The sequence below is a fragment of the Pocillopora verrucosa genome, chromosome 7, assembly GCF_036669915.1.
Source record: "Pocillopora verrucosa isolate sample1 chromosome 7, ASM3666991v2, whole genome shotgun sequence".
In the NCBI taxonomy this organism is placed as follows: domain Eukaryota; kingdom Metazoa; phylum Cnidaria; class Anthozoa; order Scleractinia; family Pocilloporidae; genus Pocillopora; species Pocillopora verrucosa.
Genome location: NC_089318.1, coordinates 16282405 through 16308956, shown reverse-complemented (window position 1 = coordinate 16308956; position 26552 = coordinate 16282405). Strand labels below are relative to the sequence as shown.

At 39.4% G+C, this 26552-nt stretch overlaps 3 protein-coding genes across 4 annotated transcripts; all 3 read left to right on the top strand.

Annotated features, from left to right (window-relative positions):
* The first annotated feature begins 6236 nt into the window (after window positions 1–6236).
* LOC131768302 (mediator of RNA polymerase II transcription subunit 15) lies at window positions 6237–11950 on the top strand. Its single transcript, XM_059084034.2, has 7 exons — window positions 6237–6490; window positions 7104–7234; window positions 7952–8071; window positions 8567–8677; window positions 9115–9234; window positions 9832–10644; window positions 11106–11950. Exons 2-7 carry the CDS (start codon window positions 7108–7110, stop codon window positions 11690–11692), a joined length of 1878 nt encoding a protein of 625 aa, XP_058940017.1. The 5' UTR covers window positions 6237–6490; window positions 7104–7107; the 3' UTR covers window positions 11693–11950.
* Window positions 11951–13492: 1542 nt separating this feature from the next.
* Window positions 13493–19581, top strand: LOC131768310 (uncharacterized). 2 transcript variants are annotated; one of them, XM_059084041.2, is made up of 6 exons: window positions 13493–13561; window positions 15975–16096; window positions 16298–16420; window positions 16851–17999; window positions 18381–18604; window positions 19108–19581. In XM_059084041.2, the coding sequence occupies exons 2-5, from the start codon at window positions 15988–15990 to the stop codon at window positions 18584–18586; spliced, it is 1587 nt and encodes a 528-aa protein (XP_058940024.1). In that variant the 5' UTR covers window positions 13493–13561; window positions 15975–15987; the 3' UTR covers window positions 18587–18604; window positions 19108–19581. The 2 variants fall into 2 exon arrangements, with proteins under 2 accessions (XP_058940024.1, XP_058940025.1); XM_059084042.2 differs by lacking the exon at window positions 13493–13561 and adding an exon at window positions 14913–14984.
* Window positions 19582–21561: 1980 nt separating this feature from the next.
* Window positions 21562–25217, top strand: LOC136282561 (uncharacterized). The gene is made up of 5 exons (XM_066170226.1): window positions 21562–21639; window positions 22626–22747; window positions 22949–23071; window positions 23509–24636; window positions 25018–25217. The coding sequence occupies exons 2-5, from the start codon at window positions 22639–22641 to the stop codon at window positions 25215–25217; spliced, it is 1560 nt and encodes a 519-aa protein (XP_066026323.1). The 5' UTR covers window positions 21562–21639; window positions 22626–22638.
* Window positions 25218–26552: the final 1335 nt, after the last annotated feature.

Sequence of the window (26552 nt, the reverse complement as noted above, 5' to 3'; positions counted from 1 at the left end):
AAAATGTTCCGGTAAAAAATAACTCACATTCTGCGTGTTGTGGATGTACGTCGATATGGAAAAAAAAGGCACGCGGTCTATTGCTAATGCGAGTTCCGCTCTAGACGGCCTTTAAGAATCCAAAATGGCCTTTGAAAACAGAATTTACATAACCGAAATGGAAAATGTAAAGTAAAATTGTTAACACACTCAAATCAAGGCATGAAAAATTAGCTGTTTCGTGGACACTTAAAAAACGTTTTATCAAAGTCCGTAGATATATTGATCATATCTCAGCCATATGCTTGGTGCTCAAAATTGACATTCGCGCGTAGAGTCTTATTTAGAGTTAACCTGAATTTATCTCCGTGTTGCGCGCCGAACACATCACTCAAGCTTTCAGGTAGTGTGGTGCTTTAGGCCAATCCTAAATGCAAGGAAAGGGACTATTGTACCATTAAAATAAAATGGTCGCGTTTAAAGTCTTTTTTACTGATTTAAATCATTTCAGAGCAATTTAATCTCCGAAGAAATCGGTTTCTATACACAATGGCGGTCAGTGTGGATAGGCGGCGAGGAATCTGCATATGATTGATAAACATCGCAATGTTTTGCTGGTAAGTTTAAAGTTGGTCATTCCGAAATTTGCGCCAGTTGAGGTCGAAAGGCTTCAACTTAGCGAGATTCCATTGCGATGTTTTCGCCTGACGGTAAAAACACTGGGCTTTGCAACGGAACTTCTTCCTGTGTTTAGCTCACTAAACATGCTATGGCAATCCTATAAATTTTTTCGCTCGTCAATCAACTTTAAAGTGCTTCTTATTTTGGAAACAAAACTCTTTCACAAAGACAATGACCTTCACACAAATATTTATAAGACTTGTGCCCGAGAAATATCACTTCAGTCGACACTTTCCTCGTCTTTGTCGTCGTAACGAGTGATGGAACAAACTCATCCTGTACATCGCTATCAAAACAAGTGATCGTGATTCATTACATCGCTGCAACTATACTTGCGATTATTTCCAACCTATTTCAAAGAAAAGGTTCTTTCACAGGAACATTGCTTTCAAAAAATTTTTCAGTATACTATGCGGGGGGAAACTGGGCTGCCCCCGCGTTAAATTGCGGTTGCTTTTGCGCGTTCGAGGTCTCCTATCAAACACAAAGACGCAGGAAAATGTTTCATATTGTGTTTAGACGTACATCTTGTATCCTCAGGTTTGCCATTACACTTGAATTTCTAAACCACTTAGCCGGCTGTGCTGAATTGAAGTCAATCCTAATTTATTTTCATCATTTGACGCGTTAAAAGTGCGAAGGAGGTCAATACTTTTAAAGCTCAGTATAATTAATATATCTCAAGATTTCTTTCTCTTTTTAAAATGATTGAGAAATCGATTTCCATGCTCTAAGAGGGAAGCGCTCAAAATCAAATACAAAATGTTTCCTTTCATTATATTAATAATAATAGCTTCCAGATCTAAAGCAGGAAAACGGCAAACTGTTTACGCTAAAAGCTCGTTTTTCAGTATTTCTTACGAGATGCAAGACCCTTGCCGACTTGAAAGTTCAACAGGAAAGAACAATTTTTGAAAGACAGTCACTGTGATAAGTTAAGAAGAAACCAGAGTAACTAACGACGAAGACAATTGAAAAGGGTTAGCAATCGACGAACTTGAATCATTTCGCTGAATTTTGTAGGATGCACACCAAACTGCAAAGTCTTGCTACAGAGAGGAAAGCGAAATTAACGCCTTGGTCAACACTATAACTTTATGTTAACCGATGACTGTGCTGATGACGTATTCGGTTCAGTTGTTCTTTGCATGGAGCCATGTTGACATAGAGAGGTAAATATTCGAATCGAGCGATGATTTCAGAAGACAAAGAATTAAAGAAAAATGAACATACACTCCGATTTAAAGGCACAAAAAGCGGAAGACAACATGGCTAAAACGTTCGCCAAAATCTCCCTGATTTAGAATTTATCGTTTGTTTTGTTTAAGAAATATACATTCTTTTTTTTTAATTACACTGCACTGTCTAACTATTAACATGAACGAATTATTTAAACATGAAATGCAGTCGAAATGAAAAAATACGCGAGATCGCTACCTCCTTCATTTGAAAAAAAGGTGTTTCAGGTATATAATGCTCTTTACTTGTGTTCTAGGAAATAAATATACAAAAAAACTTTTCACTACCTTTAAAATCCTTAGAAATCTGTCTTGTCTTTTCTCGCTTTTCCCCCGAATCCTTTCAGCTGCCGTAGGTTTCCTTGTTTACAAATGAAATTCCTACCATCCGAAGGTTTCCTCTTTGTTATGCCTTTTTACATTTATTTTGGTGGTAATCCTGTCGGTTTGAAACAAAATCGGCGTTCCGTCAGATAGGTTGCTCTTCTGAATTCGTAGAAAGCGCTTGGTCTGACGAAACAAAAGCTTCCAGCTATGTCAGCTACAATGCGAAATTAATTATTTTTTTTACAATCATACACTAGAGAAATTCGCAATGAATCGCGTGTGGATTCAGAATCGGCGACTTGAAACATCCATCTTGTGTTTTCTCCCTCTTTGAACCGAAACTTTCCCAATTTACGTAACAGGTCTTACGCAGAATTTCCGTCTTTATAGCTTTCCAATTGTGAATATAAATTTCTTTTCGGCGGGTATTCAAGTAGTTAACTCATCAATCGCTAAACCAGATTAGATAAAAATTCGTGTAAGACACAAAAAACCCCCTTTCGTAGAGGTCGATTTTCAACGTGCTGTCCACTGAGGAGAAATATGCCTGATCTATTTGTGGTCACAATTCTGAATTCATGTCAATTAGGCTTGTCTGAGGGTGCATATTAATCTCCTTGTAGGTGACTATCCACCTCCAACTAATTTGCATTTGAACCGTCAGAGGAGACAAAAACAAACTGCATTGGAAATATTAGAGAGATTGGCAGTTAATTCATTACGGTCGTTGGCAGCAAGGAGAGAATGAATTCAAGCGTTTTTGTCTTAAATAATAATAAAAAAATTCAACCAAAAATTCATTGAGGCGCATTGTTTCAAGGTAAAAGTTTCAATTTAGGTTGTAAACAATTTAAACCAAAAATTATAATTCGCCGACTTAAAATTCACCGTCCACCAATGACTCTGCTTATTCACTTTTTAAATACAGATGTTCTCCACCGGGTAATTTCCATATGAAAGAAGCCGCATTATAGAACTGACACTTTTTAAAACGGATGATTTGATCTCAAGTGTCCATAGATGCAATACCTTTTAGCTGACGCCGAAGCCATCGTGCTGACTTCTGTACGTTTTACGAAATCCTTTGAGGCTCAGAGCACAATTATTATTCATAAAACATGTGAAATGAAATAACATCGTGTTTGGTTATAGTGGAAGATAAAATATTTTCCTTAAAATCTCATAGATTCAGGTATTGTCTTAAGATTTAAGTTATGCAAACATTTGGGTAACATTGTGGATTACAGTATGTAATATAAAATGTCTAATTTCATGAATTTCTTGTTGCACGTCAAATATTACATTCAATTTGCGAAACCAAAAAGAAAAACAGGTGAATTTGCGTTATGCAGATGTCAGAAGTCTCGCTGTTTTCCATCTCTTCAGTCGTGAGGTGATTCCCAAAACCTGAGTACAGTCTCTACCATTTTGAATCGGCATGTTTGATCAGCAGACCGCAAAATCGTGCATTTGTATTTTGAAATGATAACGATTTAAAAAAATTAGAAGCAGGTGTTTTTTGGGCAGCATGACAAAGTTTTTTTAGATTTAGTAATTAACTTGTTGAAGCGATGATCGGACTTTATTCACACTTCGTCCACGATTAATCCTGGGTTAGAAGAGTCTTTAGTTCGTTGAAGTTTTGCTTCATGTAACTGTCTTGCATACAGTTTAGTGTTTACTTTTCGTTTCATTCCATTTCATCCCATGCATGTGTTGAACTAAAACTTCACAAAACCGCGAAATCCCAAAGGCACACCTTAATCGAGAATAAACCAAACCGAGGTTGACTGTTAAATCCTGACAGTGGAAAATAAACAGAGGAATATCTTTAGAGGAAGCTGCAGACCTTAAACTAAGTTTAGATTAGGTCAATTTTGAGCACTACCATTACATTTTAGGGCAAAAGGAGTGCGAAGATGGGCGCACCCACCACCCCTAGCGGTCGTGCTCGGGCGTTTGAGACATGAAAGAAAATGAAAAAAAAGTTCGTGAGGCTATAACGGCAAACGATTCAAACCATTCGGGTTTTCTTTAAGACCTATCTTGTTGGGATCGATCGATTTCTGTGAAATATCTTCGGAAGATTTTTTTAGATCGATTATCTACCATTGTCGGTAGTCGGTTGGTCGTGTATTGTTCGTCGGTTAATGTCAAATTGTCAATTGTTGCGTGTTTATCATAGGTCGCGACCACATTCGACAACAATATTCTCGCGGCTGTCAAATTTTCTTCACCCGGGTCGGCTGTTAATCGGTGCAAAGATTACTGTGGGCCACAACTGACACTTTGGAAGTGGCTGCCTCGGAAGAATAAGAGGCATGAACTCATATTCTTGCAAAGAGCGTTTAAATAAAAAGAAGCTGGGAAATCAAAACTTTCGTCTTCTAGTATAAATGATTTTGTCTTCAAGTGAATTTAAATATATGAAAATCATATATGTGAACTACGTATCAAGAAATGAATATGAAAGCGATCTTCGCAGTAATGCACATTACTTAAACATTAGTGAATGTAAGGCCTGATAAAGTTTCGGGCCTGTATAGGATTTGAACTCATGACCTCTGCAGTAACGGTGCAGCGCTCTACCAACTGAGTCAACCAGCCAACCGGGAGCTGGTCATTAAGTTGGCTCGTAATAAACCCGTCAAGTGATGAACAAACATCAGTCAGAGAAAGTGCGAAAATCATATATATATATATATATATATATATGAAAGTCTTTGATACACATTACATATCACAGGCTAATATATATTTTTATATCAAAGGCTTGTGACCAGGTGCCGAGCAGCTTATGTTATAATAATTTTCAATCAGTGAAGGTGTTTCTTTTTTATCCAAATATGAATTGTAATTTACAGCTTTGATTTTTAACTTAAGGAGTGAAATAAAGGCTAAAACGAGATTTGAAAATTATACCGTCAATTTACGAGGACCTCCTTCAAAGCAGCTTCTAAAGTGAAAAATTTGTTAATCGGAAAAATACGCCTGTGGCACAAAAATGCATGGGTGGAGGCGCGGTGGCCTCATGGTTAGTACACTCGACTCCAGATCGGGTGGTCCGGTTTCGAGCCCTGGCCGGGGTCATTGTGTTGTGTTCTTAGGCAAGACATGCATGGCAATTTGGACAGAATTACAATTTACATGTAGACCCTGCAATTTGATATGAATCTAAAGAGAAATTAGGAACTGAACTTGTTTAAAGTTACAGACGTTAATGTAACTTTTATCAATCTCAAAATCCCTTCACTCGGGCGAAAGAACTCTTGGCTGGATGAAACTTCTGAAAGTACGTTTTAGCTTCCAGTCCACAGGAAGAATTATTCATGGGAAAGTGAATTATAATATAGCTAATTTAGCTATAATAAAATTATAATTTTTGGTTTTAGCTATAATTTAGGGTAACTCTGAAGAAAATTGGCTCTAGTGCCCAAGACCACAGAAATGGGCCCATGAACTGCAAGTAATTTCAACGATATCGATTAGCCAATGAACCAGTTAACACTTTCACTACGATTAAACATTTTTGCCAATTAATGACAAGCTCATTAAAAACTTAGGCAAGTATCAATCTTCCCTCCCAGTTATAGTCATAATCATCGGCCAAATCTTCATCACAAGAACTGCAACCAGTTAATAGTTGTAAATTCAAGACTTTCATAAGGAGGGATGGAAAGTGGATAGAGCCTAACTTGGCAATTTCTGCAGGGGGGATGACCTGCAATGGAGCCACTAATCCCAGTGTTTCTACGACTTGTCTCAACAGGTTATAATTTACTCTGCCGACAGCTGAAAAAACTCAATTCGTCAGTAGCTGCAAACTCAAACCTAGAATACGGATGTGGAAATAAAAGAAAATGCGACCAACTTTGCCGCATTCTTTTTTTGTTGCTAGCTCGCATAGGAATAACCTTTGATTTAACCATAATTTCCTGTATTTCTACGACTTGTTTCAACAGGTTACAGTTCACGTTACCGAGGGCTAAAAAACCGGTGGTTTAGGTCGCAAGCAATAAAAAATTAAGCAAAATTTCCTTGAGGCGTCAATTGTTATGAAAACTTGAGTAGGATGTCCGAAACGATTCAATTAACCTATAAACAATATAAGGTGAGAACAGTTTAACTAGTTGACCTGCAAGAAATGTGCTTACATCTGTTGAAAAGCCGTTAACAAAGGCTGAAAAGCTACTTCAATGATTAGTCTAACAGCCTTTGTCTTCAAGAACGCCAGTTGAAACAGATGTCTTCTTAATTCAATCAAGGTAAGAAATTGATGCTTTTAGATAAACTAAAACAAAATTTAACTAGCCAAAACCTGGAATGGAACGGAAGAAGCCTACTTGAAGGCTTAGAGTTCTGGATGAAATTCTCTCATCGGTCTGCGCTCACCTGAATCGCTCCATCGTGTCGTGAGATAGCAGCGACGCATAATTATAAAGTGGTTTTATGATGATCTACTTATTAAAGGTCAAAAGTTAAACTGCAAGCTTAAAGTTTGTAGATTTGGGGAACAGTTAACTTCAACATCAAATTATCGCTTGAGTAAGCACTCAATATTAAATATTGTAACGGCGTTATCGAAGCATAACCGCTTCTTTGAGTTTTTGTCTAATAAATTAGCTCTTGATTGGTTGGTGTTTACAACAGACGATTACGTTGAAAGTGAATTTATCGTCGGGATTTATGACACATGAGATCTTCGGATGCAGGGCTTCTAGTCCGCCTGGAATGATGTTAGACTGATAGAACTACTGTGTCGCTAGAATGAGAAATTTGCGGTCACCAGATCATCCTGATCGCATGAGATACTCCTTGTACTTCTCGTAGTAGTGAGTTAAGCAAATCGGTAAATTATACTTCTAACAATTTTAACAGGGCAATGCTTTTACTTCTGAAGTTCGCATGCGTTCTTTCAGTTGTTATTCTGTACATGCCTCTGCTGTTCGTTTGCAAGTCAGTGTCCACGACCGTGAATAAAAAGCCAAACTCGCGAAGAACAAACGGCTGTAAGTACTAAACTTGAATAAGATACGTAATCCTCACATGGTGAAATCATTCTGAAAGAAAACACGATTATCACAATTTAAACGATCTGTTGGAAGACAGACGCATATATGACATCAACAATGAAAAAATTTTCTTCCTTATTGCAAAAAACAAATTGATTCTAAGTTGCTGTGGGTCTGTTTGGTAATAGATCACAAAAGACGTCATAACACGGTAAGAACATCTGTAACATACTCAACTGCGCTTTGTGTGCCACTTTTTTGTTTACCACATTTTAATGCCATCTGTAATCTATAACTAAACAGACGCACAGGTGAAATAATTTTGAAAGGATTTACGATAATCCCAAACTGGTGAATAAGATTCCCTAAGCAGTCGTTCAGTTGTTGTGCCAATTCTAGCAGATAGTTCAGGCCGGTGCAGCAACCAAGGTGAATAAGGTCGTCTTCTGCATTATTTGTCTCTCAATGCTAAGAGTTGTTGTAGAGGTTAAAGAAAGAAGGTTTAATAGGACTCGGGTTTATAAGTGTCTCAATAGACCAGTTGTCGTTTGTTTGTTTGGTATAATAAACTAATACTTGATTACGTTTTATGCCATTTTTTAGTTCCCGCCCCAAAATAGAACCGACTTCAATTAAGTATCTTTGTGGATTGCGAAAGGTATCTGAGAGCACATAAGAATAATTTTAATTGTGCTCTTTAACCTTTTTCATTAGATGTGGAATTTTGCTTTGATACTGAGCCAGAACGTTGCAAGAATTTCAAATTTTACTGCCTAACGCGATCTCAGTTCATGAGCCAAAATTGCAAGCTAACCTGCCAGATGTGTCATCCAGGTGGGTGAGCCTCGTTTCAAAGTTTCTTTCATGAACTGACTGTAAATATCAATCCTCGATTGCTTTGACTTTCAGAAGCTTTGTGCTGAGATTGGTTATGAACACCTCTACTACTCATTCGCCACCAATCAGAGGCTAAAGTGATTCCTTTCGCGAATTAGTTAGAGCGTTTTCCTGAGCTTTAGGTAGATTGCATGTGCTTACATCGGTCCCTTGAGGTGTTAATCTTTGCTCTACTTGGCCATCGAGATTTCTTCGATTTATAATTTTGCGATTCTCGATCAAAATGCACTCTACGTGAATTTGCGCTCGCACAGGTCCTCATTTCCACAGAGAAAATGAAAATATTAGTACTTGCGAACACCAACATGAACGAGGCACAACCCAGACCCCGTAACCCTGTACCACCCAGTACCATTGTGCTGACTGTGAATCTTTAGTGATGATTCTCCTTCCTAGCTGATCCGTGATTAATCTTTTCATATTACTTCTTAGGTGATCCTGTGTTCGATTTATCAAGTAAATGTGCTGTAGAGCTGGATAAGCGCCAGGAGGAACTTTGTATACTAAACGAATGGACTACAGTCTGTCCACATACATGCAAAGGCAAGTTAGCTTTTACTTTGTAAGGAATATAGAATCTCGATGGCAGGGTATGGCTTCTACCTGTACTAGCTTCAGGCAGTTGAAACGCCCCATGATATTTCCACCAGGATGAACTGTAAAACTTTTTAGTAAGTATTTCCTCGTCCCCATGTTTTACAACTTCATTAAATTGATGTTGTTTCAATGAAAAAATTTCACGACTTATCGTGCAGTGACGACATCGATAGTGGACCCAAAGAGCGTGATGCACGTGCGTGCTTTCATTGTTTATTGTCGATGTTAATTTCTGCTTAAATTCGCTCGTACTGAGAACAGTTGGTTTTGAAAAGTAGACCATGTTAGTGAGGTTCTCTTCTCCTCTGAGAAAAAACCCAAAATAAAAGTGAGTCATCGTTCAACCAGCTTGTTTGTTTGTTTGTTTGTTTTGCCATTTACAGAGTACATCTGCGCTGACAAGGAGCAAGATTGTGCAAGTTTAGCGAGTCGCAATGGCTGCCTTTTACAACATGCGTACATGACAGAGAAATGTATGCTGTCATGTGCCATGTGCACTCCAGGTATGGGTCAAAAGTCATTTTGCTGACCTTTTTGGTTTCTGGGACCTTTTCTGTCATTTTCCCGAAGTGTCAACTTTTGGAAATTTGGGATGCTTTCTCAAGGCTTAGTTTTATAGAGGCGGCCAAAAGGTGTCTAATGCTGATGTTCGCTCATAACAATTATTTACCGAGGACGAAATGATTAATTGTTTTAGTATCTACCACACATAAGCAAAAGAAATTGGTTCACTTCTGTCAGTTTGCCAAAAATTGGTCGGAAAGTAAATTGTTGACGCGAGATTTCGTATCTTTGGCTGCTCGGAGGTGAATAGTGATAATTACAAACGAACCAGCCAAACAAAGTGCGTGAAAAGTACCATTCACCTGTGTGTTATATACTAATTCTTGGTATCATTCTTCAATCAACCGTACTCTAACGTTATCATCTTTCTTACACCGTCTGCACATGAGATTTTTAAAGAAGGTATCGATTATAGTACCGATCTTGAAGAGCACCCAACCGCGAATAAAAAAAATCCTTATAGGGCACTTCCGAATTCTTTACTTGTCTTAAGCCCATGAAGAACTATTTTTCCCATCTAATTTTGTCTTCCTTAGGTAATACTGTGATGGACACAACCAGTGAGTGCAACCCTAAACAAGATCTTTGTCGAACTGACTGGGAATGGAGAAGTATTTGTCCACATACATGTAAAAGCTATATTCAAAGTCAACCACAAGGAGCTAATACTAACCAACAAGTATCAGTACAAGCCGTGCAACCCCAGGTGCAGTCAGGCGGGGCAGTGCAACCTCAGCAACCAGTTGTTAATTATCCCGCACTACCAACTGTTCAACAGCTCCCGACAGCTGCTCAAACGCAGCTACAGCAAACAGGCGGGGCAGTGCAACCTCAGCAACCAGTTGCTAATTATCCCGCACTACCAACTATTCAACAGCTCCCGACAGCTGCTCAAACGCAGCTACAGCAAACAGCGCAATTGCAGCCGCAAGCCCAGCACCCTGGCCTGGTCATTCAGCCACAATTAAATTCTGCTCTTCAAGCTGGTCAGGTGGGCTCCGTGGTGCAGCCTGGTACCATGCAGCCACAAACACCTGTCGCCGCCGCTCAGCAGATAAACCCAGGTATACGAACCAATCAAATACAAACAGAGACTCAAATACCTCCTCCGATAAACCAAGAAGTGCAACCTGGACAAGTGCAACCTCAAGTTCAACAAACACTTCCTCAAGTGAACCCTGCAGCACAGACTTCCCAAAATTATCCTCAAGTGCAACAAGTGCAACAGGCAGCCCCCCAAGTGAATCCAGCTATTCAACCGCAGGCCCTTGCTGTGCAACAACAAGCTCAGCAACCTTACACTCTACCAGGTGTATCTCAGTACCCTAATCAGGCACAAGTTAACACGGGTAAATCTTTATTGTAAATACCATATAACTCAGCAAACTATATAGGATTGTAAAATAGTTTTGAATATAACAAAGGTTAAATTCATAGGCCTTATATGGAGGTAAAAAAGAAAATGTGATCTCTAGTGATTACAAATGGAAAACTATTTATATCTGGCTGTGATGGCCCCAAACGAAGAGTCAAAAACGAGTCAAAGGATAAATATTCTCACACTTTTGCGCAACCTATTTTAATTACTTTGGTTAACTCTAAGGTTTATTACAAGGACTAAAATGGGACTTCATCAGGAACTACCTTGAGATATCTAATATAAGATATGATGGGTATGCGAGGTATTCGCTCACAATAAAGAGGAAATACTGTGTGCAGCGGGTCTGTTGAGCTATGGTTGAACCTCGGCATTACTAAACTAGGGATCCAGAGGCCAGTTTCAAGCCTGTAATTCAATGTTCTACTACAGGTCAGACCCATCAACCATTCTTACAACAGCCTCAGCCCGGAACAGTTCGAGGACCAACAGAACGAGAGAAGGGACCTGAGAAGTCAAAGTCTGCCAAAGTAACTCCTGCGGAGGAGACAAGCCAAATGGGAAAAATGGCCAAAAAGAAAGAGAATAAGAAAAATGTTTCTGCCAAAAAGACTCCTGAAGAGGAGGCAGGCAAAGAGGATAAAATGGTCAAAAAGAAAGGGAATAAGAAGCATGATTCTGCCAAAGGGACTGCTGCTAACGATAAATTGAAAGTGGATAAAATGGCCGAAATGGAAGATAAGGAGAAAAGTGATTCTGCCAAGGAAACGGCTGTAGAAGAGAGAGAGAAACTTGATAAAATGGCCAAAATGGAAGATAATAAAAAAGATGATTCTACCAAATGGACTGCTACAGAGGAGAGAGGGAATGTGGATAAAATGGCGAACAAGAACGAAAAAAAAAAGAAAGATGATTCCCAAAAAGAGTTGAACGTTAATCTTGGAGGTGAAGCAAAGAACAAAAACCACAAGAAGACAAGGGAATATGAAGATAGAGCTCAAGTAAAGGAGAGCATCTAATGAGCCACAATGGGAAACCAAAAACAGTATCAACAAGACTGAAGTGAGGCTGACTTACAACACAGGGTAGAAACTAAGCCAGGGAACCGATAAAGCCGAAGTCAAAGTTTCTTGTTAGAAAACATTCGATTCATGTTTACAATTTTGTCCAGCCGGCTGGAGATGACAAACATATTACAGTCCTATGAAAACTTATTTGACTAATGGAGCATGTTTAGTTTTTTTAGAAATTTTAGTCCGTATTTGTAGGTGTGTTGAAGGAAGACCATGAATAAAACTTGAAAACGGAATAGTTCAAACGTTTAAGAATCGATGTTGCATATTGAAATAACCGGTTGTTCCAAAAGCCAATGGTCTTTCCTTGCTCGAAAAGGTGTCTTCCAGAAATTCCACTAAGAAGGAGTGGGCCAGATTTGAAGGGAAAGATTTACAAAAGCATGCAGTATATTGATAAAAAAGACAACTTTTCCAGGACACTAACCCTTCCTAGATCTCCCAACCGCATTCAAAATTCAGCCTGAAAAGTGTTTAGGTCGTCGAAGCCTGAATTTTCTGCAATGGCTTAAATTGTAGTTCAGCTGCGAGGGTCATTTCTGCGCTTGTACGGAAACTGCTGAGAACATATCAGCGTAAGAGGAGGGAAACTGAAAGGCCTTTTACTTCAGATTAGAAGGAATTGCCCAGGATTGTATCTGTTTATCAAACTTGACACAAACATTTCTTGTAGCTGTAAATTTTTCCTTTCTTTGTAAAACGATCTGCCATGTAATTTTTTTTAATAATAACTTTTTGTCATTGCAGTTATTTGGTAACACAGAATGCTGTTTATTTTAAAGGGCATTCATTTAAATGAAAATCTCCCAGTCGAGGCTCGGTCAGTTCAGGTAAATAAATAGCGTGTAACGTATCTAACGATCACATAGCACAGAATCAGCCACGTTGGAGAACATGGTGCATCTTATGACATCTGAAACAGAGAGAGGGTTGATCCTGAGTTGTTTTCTGTGTCCCAGTAATCCTATATCACGTGTTCGTAGAAGGTTTCTTTCGAATAAATATAGCTCTCCTGACCCCGGTTTGTTTGAGGTCTCTTCAATAATGGTGTCCAACCGTGAAATAGCGTTTTGAGTCGATAAATGAAAAGGAGGAAAACATTTGGATACTTTTGACTTCGAAATGGGCGGTTTTATGGCACTCAATTCATTGACCCGTGAAAAAAAACAACTAATCGTCACCACGCAATGGTAAATTTCACAATTTTACGACAGTCTCAAAGTGCTTGTTTGCTAAAATTTCCAAAACCTCTTACAAGCTACGATTTTTTGTAGATCAGTCAAAAAGTTCATCTCACAAAGAAGAGATCGAAGAAAAACTGTGGAAACAGGGACATTTAATGATAACATTGTAGTTTGACCGAAATTCCGTCATTGTTGGATCTACTTGACATTTCAATTCCTTCCCATTATTTCCATGATATGAAGGTGGCGTCAGCAAATACCTTAAGGTCTAGGTAAGACATAAAAACGATGACCAATTTCGGCAAAAGGGATATATCTTCGAGCTCCATTTCTCACAATGAACAGAGTCATAGCCTAAAGAATTAAACAAGTATTCCTCGGTTCCGAATAACTTGAAAAGGTAAATAACTTGTCTGCTTGGTCGTCCAAACAAGCCAGAGCTTAAACGCAGTGAACTTTGACGAAAATTACTGATCCTTTAGGAATTTGCTTGTGGCCTTTTGTTCTCGTTTAATTATTTACTGGTCATATGTCCAAACGGGTTGTTGCATCCTTCTTTCAGTGAGATTGCCTCGGCAGTATTTTGACTGCAACAAGTTTGTTTTGTCCGCAGCCACGCGCAAAAAATCAGGTAGGTCATCTATCGCTCACTGAATCTTTCGCTTTGTATGCTTTTAAATAAGCATGCTTGGGTCGGTTATTTTAGGCACTCTAAGGTTTTTACGTCAAGGGCAAAAAACCCTCCGAGTACACCATGCAAATCTACTTCGTTAAATTTGCCTAGCAGTAGTGAGCCATCAGTGCTCAGGGATAAAGTTCAAGAAGTTGTCGACTTCAAAATGGAGCTTTCGATTGTTTCGTTTTCTCTCCTTTTTTAATTTTAATACTTATTCTGGCCTTCGAAATAATTTTTAGGTTATAATAAGTTGAAAGAAAATAGAACGCCCTGGCATTCCATCTAATAATGCTTTAAAGCGAATTTCGCACTCAGCTGGCAACATGGATTATTGCTTTGAATAGCAGATGCGAAAAAAATGCTTCGGTTGATATCAGTCAAACTACTTTAATGTGATGGTCTGATGAACTGTTTGAGAGACTTAAACTGATTAAAATCTCTCTCAAAATGTTGCCCAGAAACCAGCTTATAAGGTTCTGACTTTGAATTTGATGTACCTTACATGAATGACTATTTACGCTTTTCGACCTTGTTTAACAAGTTTCTACAACTTTTCCCGTTGGCCTGCGTTTATGAAATAATATGGACTCAAAGCGCTCCGTACCTGTTCGGAAAATGACTGATTATTTCAATCATCTTCATAAGGTCACGCTAAACCCATAAGTGTATTATGACACTGATAGTCAAAATTAAGTTTGTTTCGCATTGAAGTCATGCAAGTTTGGGGTCTAAAATTCCCAAATTCAAGCAACGTCAATGCTGAAAACAGGACAAATTTGTGCTTGACTGGTAGAAATGATACGAGCAATTGACCGCCTTACATGCTTTGCTGGTGGCCGGAGTATTTCAAACATCGTTACTTCCATTTACGATGGAAGTAACTTTCTATTAGAAACAAAATAACAGAGAAAAAACATTAGGGGACATGTTTTCTGTTGAACATCCCGGTGTCTCTTGGCATTTGACGGCTGATGCGATCGTGTTATGTGATTTTCTGAGTAAAAGAATTTCTGTACAGGACTTTAATCACGGACTGACGGTTCGAAGACTCGAGCATAAGTTATTGCAAGAGTCAAGTGTAAAGTTTGAGAAAGTGAAATGTTGAATGCCCAGTTCGCACAACTTGGCGCTTATTTGAAACTCTCGGTTACTGAGTTTCACCTAAAATAAAAGAAAGATGAAGTAAAGAAGAGCAAGCAAAGTCATCTTCTGGAAAAATATTGGAACTGTCGCAGAAAATTTGGTTTTGAGTAATTACCCCCCAGAAGGTCGATGACGTTTGCATAAGATCATTGATCTACTGAAGGGTCCAAAGTGACACCTAAAATTCACAACAAGCAAAAGGCCTTTAGAACAAAAAGCTGTGGGTGTATTCAAGGTGAGATGATATCTTTAATACGAAAAATATACACGATATCACGGATGGTACCGTTACTTTGTTCTCTTGCAATCATTTCTCGGCCATTTCGACAAAATTAAGTGAATGACATAACCTTTCTAAGATGCTATATAGGAGTCAATTGCTTGCTTTGATTCTATTAAGTCCAAATTAGGAAACTCTGACCTCATTATAGTAATAATCATGTGAAACTTAAAAGAAAAAGTAAATGTTCCGGAGATCTATTACTCTTTCAAATGTTCAATTTTGAACATAAAAGTGTTTCAAATTCAAATTGTGGCACTACCTGTCAAACCTAATCGACGGTGGCAGATTGGATTCATGTACTAGATTTTCTTACTAAAACATTTCAAATTATTTTGAAATGCTTTGGTCCAAAGAGGGGTTACAGAGAATAAAAAGGAATTCCATCCCGTAGAAATTATATGATGATCCAAGTTCATTTTGTCTGGTACCGAATCAATTTCATGATTAAAATGGTGCACTTCTGAAAATCAAGCAAGATTCTAAATGTGCGTTGTTTCCTCTTAAAAAAAAAAAACTAACCTAAATTTCCACAAGCAAGTTTGTTTTGTGTCGTATGTTTTTTATAGAAAATTGCTTGTTGTATCCACAAACAAAAAAAAACCTGCCAGCAACTGTAAATTCTCAAAGCTGAGTAACTGTACAAGACTGCCTTGAAATTTCCACGGGCAAGTGTCCTCAGTAAGTCATCTGTACTCGCTAGTTTCGCCGACGCCAGGATTGTTCACGACAACTCTCCTTTTGCAAAAAAATTGTATGTGAATAATTTAAATCGCCAAAGATAAATTTTCTGCTGATTATCGCAAATGCTTCGAGTTTTCACTCTTCTTGTCCAAGTGGAGTCTAGAGTTTGGAGGAGTTATTAGCTTGCAATTGTTAAATTAACTCACTTACTAACTAAACTGACTAAATACTTCATAAGCAACTGCTGTTTTTTCTTTATAGAAGGCAAGTGGCAATGAAATCAACGGTGGTTTTTGTTTTGCTGACGATACTCGGCTCCTTGTGTCAAGGAAAGCCTGTTGAAAAAAAGAAGGCTGCGAAATTGAAGGATAAGCCACAAAAAGGTATGAAAATACTAAGTCCTGAAACGTGATTGTTGTGTAAGGCTGACCTAATTTAGTGCTACATCAAGATGACACGCTTTGGTTGTAAAGTCTTTATTTGAGGTTGCTTGACGCGTACATGCAAGAGTTTGCAGTAGGGTATGGTTATGAGAAGTTCAAGTCTTTGATTTGTTTTGGTTTCTTTTTGCTTTTGTTCTTCAGACAGCGTGTGTTTTGACAAGGATGTGAGATTCTGCAAAAAATGGGCGCCCCTGGGTTACTGTGCGAAAAGCCATTCAGTCATGTCAGGGAAATGCAAGTTAGCCTGCAAAATGTGTTCTCCAGGTACGAAGAAGCAAATAAAAATTGGTTTGTTCTTGCAGTGCACTCATTCGTCCATTTATTTCCTCATTCATAGATTGCCTTGAACTGCTTGGGCGCTTTTCAGTATAATTAATGTAGTTATCAATCTTGGTGATTAAGCGTACTATTATAGTTGGTCGTAGGTTCAATAATTCTTTATTATCCATCTACATCAGTAATCTTTTAAATGCGTTTAATATGCTCAGTTCACTCGTGTATACATTGTTTGCAATATCGAAAAAAGCAAATATGTTCCGAAACTAAAGCATGTAACAAACGATCGAAGAACACGGAAAGGGATCAGAATTATTTCTCAAATTTTTTCTCAGCCTCGAGGTCTGACTAATCATTTTTTCATAGTCTTTCACTGCTACGTTTATGAAGTAATCCTTGGACATTTTACATATCGTAGGGGAAATGCTAATGGATGACGACAGCAGATGCAGCAACTGGAAGAGTTCTGATTTTTGCGCCAAAGCAAATCATCAGCCTTATATGTTTAAACACTGCAAATTTAGTTGCAAAGGGTTTGTTGCTTTACCATCCGTCCCTGAGAAGAAACTTGGTGACACCTTTGGAATGGGTGGACGATACGGACAACAGCCAATGGCTGGAAGGTTTGGTCAACAGCCATATGGAAGGCCACCATATGGTGCACAACCAAACATGCAACAACAATATGGTCAGTATGGGCAGCAACCCTACGGACAACAGCCTTATGGTCAGCAACCCTACGCTCAACAGCCTTATGGGCAGCAACCCTACGCTCAACAGCCCTATGGACAGCAACCTTACGGACAACAACCCCAATATGGACAATCATCATTTGGTCAGCAGCCATCGTATGGCCAACAAGGAATGATGCAACAGCCTTGTGGTCAACCTCAAATGACTACGGATCCTTGTGCTCCTCCTTGTCCACCTCAGCCACCTTGCGGTCAGCCACCGTGCCCACCACCACAACCACAACCCCCATGTGGAGGTCCACAGGCGCCTCTGCCTCCCCAGCCACCAGCTCTTCCACCACCACCACCAACGGAAGAAAAAGAGGGAAAAGAGGAGGAAAAAGAAGAAAAGGGAGAGAAAGAAGGAAAGGAAGAGAAAGAAGGATCGCTGAAGCGGCCACCTCCCGTTGACGCCCGCCGTCCTCCACCTAGGCAGCCATACCGACCTTACCAGCCTTATGGAGCTCAAACTCCTTACGGCCGCCCACCATATGGACAGCAGCCACCCTATGGACAGCAACCACCCTATGGACAGCAACCACCCTATGGACAGTCGGCATATGGACAGGCTGGCTACCAACAACCCTACAATCCATACGGTTCAGATCCCTATGCCCAGCAACCATCTCCTTACCAGCAACCTTCTTACCAGCAACAACAATATTATGGACAAAATAGGCAACCTCAAGCGCCAGTCCAACAAGTTCCTCAGCCCGCACAACCTGCACCTGTTGCTCAGCCTGTCGCACCTGCTGCTCAGCCCGCAGCACCTGTTGCTCAGCCTGCCGCCCCTGCTGCTCAGCCTGCCGCTCCTGTTGCTCAGCCCGCTGCACCCGGTAGGTTAAAGTGTCTTTGCCCTGCCACACAATCACGTCCCTTCAACCTTCCACCTGCGTCTATATGTCTGATCATCTGTTTCCCCGCTCCTTGTACCATTTTTCTATCTTCGTTTACCCCTTCCCTCTTTTGCACCTTTCCTACGGCCATAGAGCTAACCAACCAAACTCTCCAACTTCCTATACCCCTTCTGCCTTCCTTAGAAGCACCCAGCCCTCCTTCCTTCATTTAGACTCTAAAGGACTCAAATTCTGATACTATTCTAAAGTTCCTTGTTTATCATCGAAGGGTCTTCAGTCATATTCTTGTATGCAGTTTCATTTAAGATAGCTTTAAAGTACCTTACACTCATCAACATCTCTCTTTCTAAAACTCCTTAGTCGGTCCGGCGGCTGGACCCGCTGGTCCCGCGGCCCCTGAACCACAATCTGATTTCGCGCAACCGGGAGGTCAAACGTATGTCATTCAACATCCTTGGCCAGGAACGGAAGGTCCACTCACTATCAAGAAGGAAGGTGTAGAGCAAAAGAAAGTAGAGCCGAAAAAAGATCTAAAGCTGGCTGCTGATGAAGTAGTGGTGGCATAAGTTTTTAGACTTTTTAAGGTAAATAGTCCGCTTTATCGCGAACTTCGAGTTTTCCGCCGCAATTTTTTAATATGTGAAATGCGGTCGTATTCAAATGCATTTGGTCTTTATTAAAATTATCTTTTCGTTTATAAGACCTTATAACCTTGAGGGAAGCTTTATAAAGGAATTCATGATTTTCATTTGAAATTACCTAACATTTAGACTCGAAAGATGGGTTTTGATCTCTTTAGAGAGTTATTTTTATCAAATATGCCTCGTAAGTGTTATCTATTGCAGTCCTCGAATAAGTGTCTGGAGTTATCTGGAATTCTTCGGTTTTGCTTCATTTTTCACTTTGGTGAACTCCTTCTGCATTTTGAACTTATCAAAAAGACAACTTAAAAACTTGGAAACTTGCCTTTTTTTTGCATCCGTATTCATTAAGTGTGTGAAGCTTAGCTTTTTAGCATCGATCGCTTCAAATTATATTTAGACACGTTTTCATGAGACTCAGTTGAAGTATTTTTTTTTATTTTCAGGCGATACACCAACGAATGACTCAGTTATGAGTTGCTAATCGTTTATGACGCTGTACGCAAAAGTGTTGCGACTTCTCTTTGCATCTGATGAAGAAAGAGCTCGATTATGTCATGCGTATTAAGTTATTACACTTGAATATACAGGAGCCTCAATGAATGATCGGCTGCATCATGCTATATTCCTATCAGTCATTTTTATTTCTCCTAAATGGCAAGACGAATGGTCTTTTGATTCAAAGACTACTTTTATCTTTTAAAAAATAAATCACCAAGACTAAAGAATTTTTTTATTTTTGTTATTTGCGTTCAACAACCAACAAAATTGGAGTTCAGTGGCATTCTTGCACATTTAGTTAAATCTTATGTTTCCACTGTCTCGCTCAAAACAATTCACCAGACGTGTTTGTCAATTCAGACGTTCGCCTTTTTTCGTTTTTAAACTCGCAAAATAGAATCTAAGCATAAATTCAAATAAACTTAATTTCTTCCTTGAGTTCTTCATTGATATATGCATCGGAATCTAAATTCTCCACACAGGCTTGAAGTACGTTTTCCTTATCCGCCCACTCTACGTCGCTCACCAGGGCTTTAAGCTACACGATAGCGGATATGGCACTGAATTCGCCCATCCTTCAACTCCAAACCTGGGTTATTCGGTGAACTAATTTGCATTGATGGTACTCATTCGTACTCATGGGGAGGCGGGGGGGGGGGGGGGGGAAGGGGAGAGTGAGGGTTTGTAAAGTAACGTGTGTTGATCAAGAACAACGCAATATGTCGTCTAGGGCTCACGTCCAGACCCCATCGATCAAGAGTCAAAAGACAGCTGCGCGTCTCCGTCATCAGTATGAATTTCCTTGGGAAAGGGAAAGACTTTGATATTTATTATGTGACTGAATTATGCTTTGAAAGAATATCCGAATAAGTTGAACCACCAGTTTTTTCCAACGAGGTACCTGTCGACATGGAAAAAAAAACGATATCTCTTTCTCTTCGTGAATGGATGCTCATCTTTGAATTTCTCAGAATCTGTGGATTTGATCGAAAGCAGACTCTCATGATCATTTTGGAGTTCTATCGTTAACGTTGTTGTTGCTTTTGTTCTTTTGTTTTGTTTTGCTTTTTAACAATTGCCCATCTCGAACTGTCTGACTGTACTGTTTTGAACGATTAACAAATACGCTCTATCACAACATTATTGTATCAGAAAAGGGGAAAGATAGATGATAATATCGTGTTGCACTTTCTATTGATTGTACTCTTGATGAATGATTGACATTTTTACTAAATAAATCATATATATATATATATAAATATTATGAGAGGAAAAAAGGACGCAACTACATATATATATATATATCTATATATATATATATATCTATATATATATATATATATCTATCTATATATATATATATATATATAGATGCATCGTTACAAGGGGTTTTGACGTCAAAACTTCTTTTCCATTTTAATTGACCCTATAGTTCGCACCAATCCACTGGAGTGTTATGATAGGGCTTAAAAGAAGCTAAAAATGGATTCTACGCGTCCAACTATCATTACATGATTGACAGATGTCCATGGAGCTGCCGGTTCTGCAGAAAAGCTGGAAGTAATAAATCTATCATATTATTAAACGATAAGGCACTAGATTTGTTAAGTGACCACCACTGGGCCGGACATGATACATATTATAAGATATTCTTCCCTTGCGATGCTGACGTCAACGTAGTAGACAGGCAAGCAGCGTAATTTCAGGAGGTGATGTGGCTGAGTGATTTTTGTGCGCTGTTTGACTTTGAAAGTTGCAACAGTCAAACGTTTTTCACATCTACCTTCTCAATTAGATCTTTTTCTCGGTGCCCCTATTCACCTCTTGAATCGAGATCAAATATATTTTTCTTCTACCTGCTCAGATAGATCTGCTTCTCGGTTGCACCCTTGTCAACTCTTCTGCACGGGTCGCGTAAAGAAAATCAGTTGTACGTGATATCCAACTGGTTTACTGAGATTTACAACAACTTAAGTTTCGTGTGCTCCAATTGGATTTGTTTCTCCTTAGTCCCCGCTCAATTCTTTGACTACACATTTCAAATGCTAACTGGCTTGCCTCCTTCCTCTGAAGTAAAAATTGGAAGAATGATACATTTGATTTAAGTGGGGTGCGTACGAACAACCTGGACTTAGGTAGCTATGTACACCTCTGCGGTGGTATTGCAAGAGTCAAGTGTAAAGTTTGAGAAAATGAAATGTTGAATGCTCAGTTCGCACAACTTGGCGCTTATTTGAAACTCTCAGTTACTGAGTTTCACCTAAATTAAAATAAAGATAAAGTAAAGAAGAGCAAGCAAAGTCATCTTCTGGAAAAATATTGGAACTGTCGCAGAAAATTTGGTTTTGAGTAATTACCCCCCAGAAGGTCGATGACGTTTGCATAAGATCATTGATCTACTGAAGGGTCCAAAGTGACACCTAAAATTCACAACAAGCAAAAGGCCTTTAGAATAAAAAGCTGTGGGTGTATTCAAGGTGAGATGATATCTTTAATACGAAGAATATACACGATATCACGGATGGTACCGTTACTTTGTTCTCTTGCAATCATTTCTCGGCCATTTCGACAAAATTAAGTGAATGACATAACCTTCCTAAGATGCTATATAGGAGTCAATTGCTTGCTTTGATTCTATTCAGTCCAAATTAAGAAACTCTGACCTCATTATAGTAATAATTATGTGAAACTTAAAAGAAAAAGTAAATGTTCCGGAGATCTATTACTCTTTCAAATGTTCAATTGTGAACATAAAAGTGTTTCAAATTCAAATTGTGACACTACCTGTCAAACCTAATCGACGGTGGCGGATTGGATTCAGGTACTAGATTTTCTTACTAAAACATTTCAAATTATTTTGAAATGCTTTGGTCCAAAGAGGGGTTACAGAGAATAAAAAGGAATTCCATCCCGTAGAAATTATATGATGATCCAAGTTCATTTGTCTGATACCGAATCAATTTCATGATTAAAATGGTGCACTTCTGAAAATCAAGCAAGATTCTAAATGTGCGTTGTTTCCTCTTAAAAAAAAAACTAAACTAATTTTTCCACAAGCAAGTTTGTTTTGTGTCATATGTTTTTTATAGAAAATTGCTTGTTGTATCCACAAACAAAAAAAAACCTGCCAGCAACTGTAAATTCTCAAAGCTAAGTAACTGTACAAGACTGCCTTGAAATTTCTACGGGCAAGTGTCCTCAGTAAGTCATCTGTACTCGCTAGTTTCGCCGACGCCAGGATTGTTCACGACAACTCTCCTTTTGCAAAAATTGTGTAAGAATAATTTAAATCGCCAAAGATAAATTTTCTGCTGATTATCGCAAATGCTTGGAGTTTTCACTCTTCTTGTCCAAGTGGAGCCTAGAGTTTGGAGGAGTTATTAGCTTGCAATTGTTAAATTAACTAACTTACTAACTAAACTGACTTAATACTTCATAAGCAACTGCTATTTTTTCTTTATAGAAGGCAAGTGGCAATGAAATCAACGGTGGTTTTTGTTTTTTTGACGATATTCGGCTCCTTGTGTCAAGGAAAGCCTGTTGAAAAAAAGAAGGCTGCGAAATTGAAGGATAAGCCACAAAAAGGTATGAAAATACCAAGTCCTGAAACGTGATTGTTGTGTAAGGCTGACCTTATTTAGTGCTGCATCAAGATGACACGCTTTGGTTGTTAAGTCTGTATTTGAGGTTGCTTGACGCGTACATGCAAGAGTTTGCAATAGGGTATGGTTATGAGAAGTTCAAGTCTTTGATTTGTTTTGGTTTTTTTTTGCTTTTGTTCTTCAGACAGCGTGTGTTTTGACAAGAATGTGAGATTCTGCAAAAAATGGGCGCCCCTGGGTTACTGTGCGAAAAGCCATTCAGTCATGTCAGTGAAATGCAAGTTAGCCTGCAAAATGTGTTCTCCAGGTACAAAGAAGCAAATAAAAATTGGTTTGTTCTTGCAGTGCACTCATTCGTCCATTCATTTCCTCATTCATAGATTGCCTTGAACTACTTGGGCGCTTTTCAGTATATTTAATGTAGTTATCAATCTTGGTGATTAAGCGTACTATTATATCGGTCTAATCGGTCGTAGGTTCAATAATTCTTTATTATCCACTTATATCAGTAATATTTTAAATGTGTTTAATATGCTCAGCTCACTCGTGTATATATCGTTTGCGATATCGAAAAAAGCAAATATGTTCCGAAACAAAAGCATGTAACAAACGATCGAAGAACACGGAAAGGGATCAGAATTATTTCTCAAATTTTTCTCAGCCTCGAGGTCTGACTAATCATTTTTTCATAGTCTTTCACTGCTACGTTCATGAAGTAATCCTTGGACATTTTACATATCGTAGGGGAAATGCTAATGGATGACGACAGCAGATGCAGCAACTGGAAGAGTTCTGATTTTTGCGCCAAAGCAAATCATCAGCCTTATATGTTTAAACACTGCAAATTTAGTTGCAAAGGGTTTGTTGCTTTACCATCCGTCCCTGAGAAGAAACTTGGTGACACCTTTGGAATGGGTGGACGATACGGACAACAGCCAATGGCCGGAAGGTTTGGTCAACAGCCATATGGAAGGCCACCATATGGTGCACAACCAAACATACAACAACAATATGGTCAGTATGGGCAGCAACCCTACGGACAACAGCCTTATGGTCAGCAACCCTACGCTCAACAGCCTTATGGGCAGCAACCCTACGCTCAACAGCCCTATGGGCAGCAATCTTACGGACAACAACCCCAATATGGACAACCATCATTTGGTCAGCAGCCATCGTATGGCCAACAAGGAATGATGCAACAGCCTTGTGGTCAACCTCAAATGACTACGGATCCTTGTGCTCCTCCTTGTCCACCTCAGCCACCTTGCGGTCAGCCACCGTGCCCACCACCACAACTACAACCCCCATGTGGAGGTCCACAGGCGCCTCTGCCTCCCCAGCCACCAGCTCTTCCACCAACACCACCAACGGAAGAAAAAGAGGGAAAAGAGGAGGAAAAAGAAGAAAAGGGAGAGAAAGAAGGAAAGGAAGAGAAAGAAGGATCGCTGAAGCGGCCACCTGCCGTTGACGCCCGCCGTCCTCCACCTAGGCAGCCATACCGACTTTACCAGCCTTATGGAGCTCAAACTCCTTACGGCCGCCCACCATATGGACAGCAACCACCCTATGGACAGCAACCACCCTATGGACAGCAACCACCCTATGGACAGTCGGCATATGGACAGGCTGGCTACCAACAACCCTACAATCCATACGGTTCAGATCCCTATGCTCAGCAACCATCTCCTTACCTGCAACCTTCTTACCAGCAACAACAATATTATGGACAAAATAGGCAACCTCAAGCGCCAGTCCAGCAAGTTCCTCAGCCCGCACAACCTGCACCTGCTGCTCAGCCGGCAATAGCTGTTGCTCAGCCTGCCGCCCCTGTTGCTCAGCCAGCCGCTCCTGTTGCTCAGCCCGCTGCACCCGGTAAGTTAAAGTGTCTTTGCCCTGCTACACAATCACGTCCCTTCAACCTTCCACCTGCGTCTATATGTCTGATCATCTGTTTCCCCGCTCCTTATAACATTTTTCTACCTTCATTTACCCCTTCCCTCTTTTGCACCTTTTCTACGTCCATAGAGCTAACCAACCAAACTCTCCAACTTCCTATACCCCATCTGCCTTCCTTAGAAGCACCCAGCCTTCCTTCCTTCATTTAGACTCTAAAGGACTTCATCTCTGATACTATTCTAAAGTTCCTTGTTTATCATCGAAGGGTTTTCAGTCATATTCTTGTATGCAGTTCCATTTACGATAGCTTAAAAGTACCTTACACTCATCAATATCTCTCTTTCTGAAACTTCTTAGTCGGTCCGGCGGCTGGACCCGCTGGTCCTGCGGCCCCTGAACCACAATCTTATTTCGCGCAACCGGGAGGTCAAACTTATGTCGTTGATTGGCCAGGAAATGGAGATCCGTATATGGAGATGTGCGCTAGAAAGAAGGAAGGTGTAGAGCAAAAGAAAGTAGAGCCGAAAAAGGTCTCAAGCTTGCCGCTGATGAAGTAGTAGTGGCATAAGTTTTTAGACCTTTTAAGGTAAATAGTCTTGTTTATCGCGAACCTCGTGTTTTCCGCCGCAATGTTTTAATATTTGAAATGCGGTCGTATTCAAATGCATTTGGTCTTTATTGAAATTACCTTTTCGTTTATAAGACCTTATAACCTTGAGGGAAGCTTTATGAAGGAATTCAGGATTTTCATTTGAAATGACCTAATTTTTAAATAATCCTTAGAATGGAACTCGAAAGATGGGTCTTGATCTCTTTAGAGAGTTATTTCTATCAGAGTTATTTCTATCAGTAAGTGTTATCTATTGCAGTCCTCGAATAAGTGCCTGGAGTAATCTGGAATTCTTTGGTTTTGCTTCATTTTGCACTTTGTTGAAATCCTCCTGCATTTTGAACTTATCAAAAGGACAACTTAAAAACTTGGAAACTTGCCCCTTTTTTTGCGTCCGCGGCAAGACATTCTCCTGTATTCATTAAGTGTGTGAAGCTTAGTTCTTTTGCATCGATCGCTTCAAATTATTTTTAGAAACTTTTTCATGAGACTCAGTTGAAGTATTTTTGTTTTTTTTCAGGCAATACTCCAACGACTGACTCAGTAATGAGTTGCTAATTGTTTATTACTCTTTGCATCTGATGAAGAAAGAGCTCGATTATGGCATGCGTATTAAGTTATTACACTTGAATATACAGGAGCCTCAATGAATGATCGGCTGCATCATGCTATATTCCTATCAGTCATTTTTATTTCTCCTAAATAGCAAGACGAATGGTCTTTTGATTCAAAGACTACTTTTATCTTTTAAAAAATAAATCACCAAGACTGAAGAATTTTTTTATTTTTGTTATGTGCGTTCAACAACCAACAAAACTGGAGTTCAGTGGCATTCTTGCACATTTAGTTAAATCTTATGTTTCCACTGTCTCGCTCAAAACAATTCACCAGACGTATTTGTCAATTCAGACGTTGGCTTTTTTTGTTTTTAAACTCGCAAAATAGAATCTAAGCATAAATTCAAATAAACTTAATTTCTTCCTTGAGTTCTTCATTGATATATGCATCGGAATCTAAATTCTCCACACAGGCTTGAAGTACGTTTTCCTTATCCGCCCACTCTACGTCGCTCACCAGGGCTTTAAGCTACACGATAGCGGATATGGCACTGAATTCGCCCATCCTTCAACTCCAAACCTGGGTTATTCGGTGAACTAATTTGCATTGATGGTACTCATTCGTACTCATGGGGAGGGGGGGGGGAAGGGGAGAGTGAGGGTTTGTAAAGTAATGTGTGTTGATCAAGAACAACGCAATATGTCGTCTAGGGCTCAAGTCCTGA